General features: G+C 50.0%; 1 protein-coding gene across 3 annotated transcripts; it reads left to right on the forward strand.

The window, feature by feature from the left end:
- The first annotated feature begins 273 nt into the window (after positions 1-273).
- Positions 274-1,878, forward strand: polr3c (polymerase (RNA) III (DNA directed) polypeptide C). 3 transcript variants are annotated; one of them, XM_070439564.1, is made up of 6 exons: positions 274-383; positions 555-704; positions 777-1,041; positions 1,123-1,341; positions 1,474-1,550; positions 1,699-1,878. In XM_070439564.1, exons 2-6 carry the CDS (start codon positions 558-560, stop codon positions 1,861-1,863), a joined length of 873 nt encoding a protein of 290 aa, XP_070295665.1. In that variant the 5' UTR covers positions 274-383; positions 555-557; the 3' UTR covers positions 1,864-1,878. The 3 variants fall into 3 exon arrangements, with proteins under 3 accessions (XP_070295665.1, XP_070295666.1, XP_023995119.2); XM_070439565.1 differs by having other exon boundaries at positions 279-383; positions 807-1,041; XM_024139351.2 differs by having other exon boundaries at positions 294-383; positions 558-704.
- Positions 1,879-2,077: the final 199 nt, after the last annotated feature.

Below are 2,077 nucleotides of genomic sequence, written 5' to 3' on the forward strand. Positions count from 1 at the left end.
CGGTTGTCAACCGACGGAAAAGAACAAGACCTGCATTGAACAGCCATGATCGGGAACGGTGAAACGACTGACTTACCGGGAGCTTGGGGTTACTTCTCCCTTACAACAATGACAGAAGAACCGATGCAGGGGAACCGCCGCAGCTTCCGCCATCTTCCCCAGAATAGCACAACAGTGACGTCGGTCCTCCTGCATACCAAAGAGGTGGTCCGCCAACATCCCTTCATGCAATGCGCAACTCTTTGGGAAAATAAGCTTACCTGTGAGGGCGGAAATTCGTTGTGTTGTGGCGCTGGCAATCACATGTGTTTGGGATTCTGAAGTTGTTTTGCGAGGATTCTCCCGAAACTCATTTCATGATCTGAAAAGGGTGTTTTGCAAAGGTTTGTGAGCATGGCAGTTAAGTTATAAAATTAAAGTTGTTAGTAAACGATGTTGAAAAGCTGTGATTTGGTTACCGGTTTTAGTGTCATCATACTTCTCAGCATAAGTATATTTCGATGAACAGTCCAAAAACGTGTTGTTGACCTGTTCCCCGGTTCCTCCTGTCTCAGCATATGACTGCCCAGGAGGTGCGGCTGTGTGGCCTGCTGCTACAGGAGCACTTTGGAGAGGTGGTGGAGAGGATAGGCACTCACCTGCTCAGAGGAGGGGCACAGAACCTCAGGACCATCGCCAATGAGACCAACACACCACTGGACCTGGTACTACACAAACAAACACACACACATAAAACATATTGTTCAACCTAGGTGGTGACCCTGTCTCTTCTGCAGGTGAAGAAGTCTCTGTGTGTGTTGGTACAGCACGGTGCTTGTGAGTTCGGGTCGGGCCGGCGAGGCCCCGGGAGCCCAGTGGAGTACCGGGCCAGCTGTGAGCGGGTTCTAAGGGTTCTGCGGTACCCGCGGTACATCTACACAGCTAAGACCCTGTATGGAGACACAGGAGAACTCATCGTGGAGGAGGTCCTACAACGAGGCCATATGACKATGAGCAACACGGTCAAGACTGTAGCTGACCGACTCACTCATAACATGGAGGGTGTGTGAGAGAGCGATTACAAGATGTATGATTATTCTATATTTTCTTCTCCTTCTGTCCTCATMATTTTTCTCTCTGTAGAGGGTCGTAGTATGGAGTACAGTGAGGTGGTCTCAGCCTTCTCTAAGCAGGTGGAGACTCACTTCCTGCAGCGCTGTCCTCCGGTGGCCGAGATGGGAACTGCAGCCACCTCCATTACCCCGGCGACCCCCGGCACCCCTGCCGCCTCCGCCTCCACTGCCCCCCCAACAGCAGAGAGCAACCCTGACTGCTACAAGCTGCCCCATGTTACACTCATAGGTACCGCAAACACTTTGTCTCATATAACACGTYGTACCTTTTCACCTGTGTGCATACCCACATGTAAACCTCCTGCTATATGTAATTCAGTAAATACTTGCTATACACTCGCTTGTTGTGTTTGTGGGGCAGGTCGCGGGAAGCGCAGACGCTCCAGTGACGACAGTGAGGAGCAGAGAGGAGGGAAGAAAGCCAAGATGGACTCCGAGGTCAGACCCTCTACCCTTGACACAGAGATAATGGGCTGCTATAGAGAATCAGAGAACCTTGTTCTGTTTTTCTTTTACTCCTCTCAATAAGGAATGGAACCGTTTTGAATGACTTGTGCCTCTTTCTATCCCCTCCCTCTCTTTCCAGTCGTGTGGTGATGAGGGGATCTACTGGCAGGTGAACTTTGAGAGGTTCCATCAGCACTTCAGAGACCAGGCCATCATTAGTGCTGTGGCCAGCAAACTGGACCAGGTCAGTGTCACAGACCCCTACAGACCACCTCCGTATGCTTGTAGACCACGAGAGATTTAATGGGGGTGGTCTAAGTCAGTGATTCCCAAACTGAGGGGTTAGCAGGGASGGCGTGGTGTMGCRTAGTTAAATAAAAAATAAAWGGCAACATTTTCTCTGCACTTCAAGACAAAATGTGTAGAATTGCAGGAAAGCTTTAAACCTACAAGATGTTTTCTCCACCAACAAGACGGGTGTGAACAGTTTGTATCATGAACAGTGCTTGTGCCCATAT

The sequence above is a fragment of the Salvelinus sp. IW2-2015 genome, unplaced genomic scaffold (genome assembly GCF_002910315.2).
Source record: "Salvelinus sp. IW2-2015 unplaced genomic scaffold, ASM291031v2 Un_scaffold1776, whole genome shotgun sequence".
In the NCBI taxonomy this organism is placed as follows: domain Eukaryota; kingdom Metazoa; phylum Chordata; class Actinopteri; order Salmoniformes; family Salmonidae; genus Salvelinus; species Salvelinus sp. IW2-2015.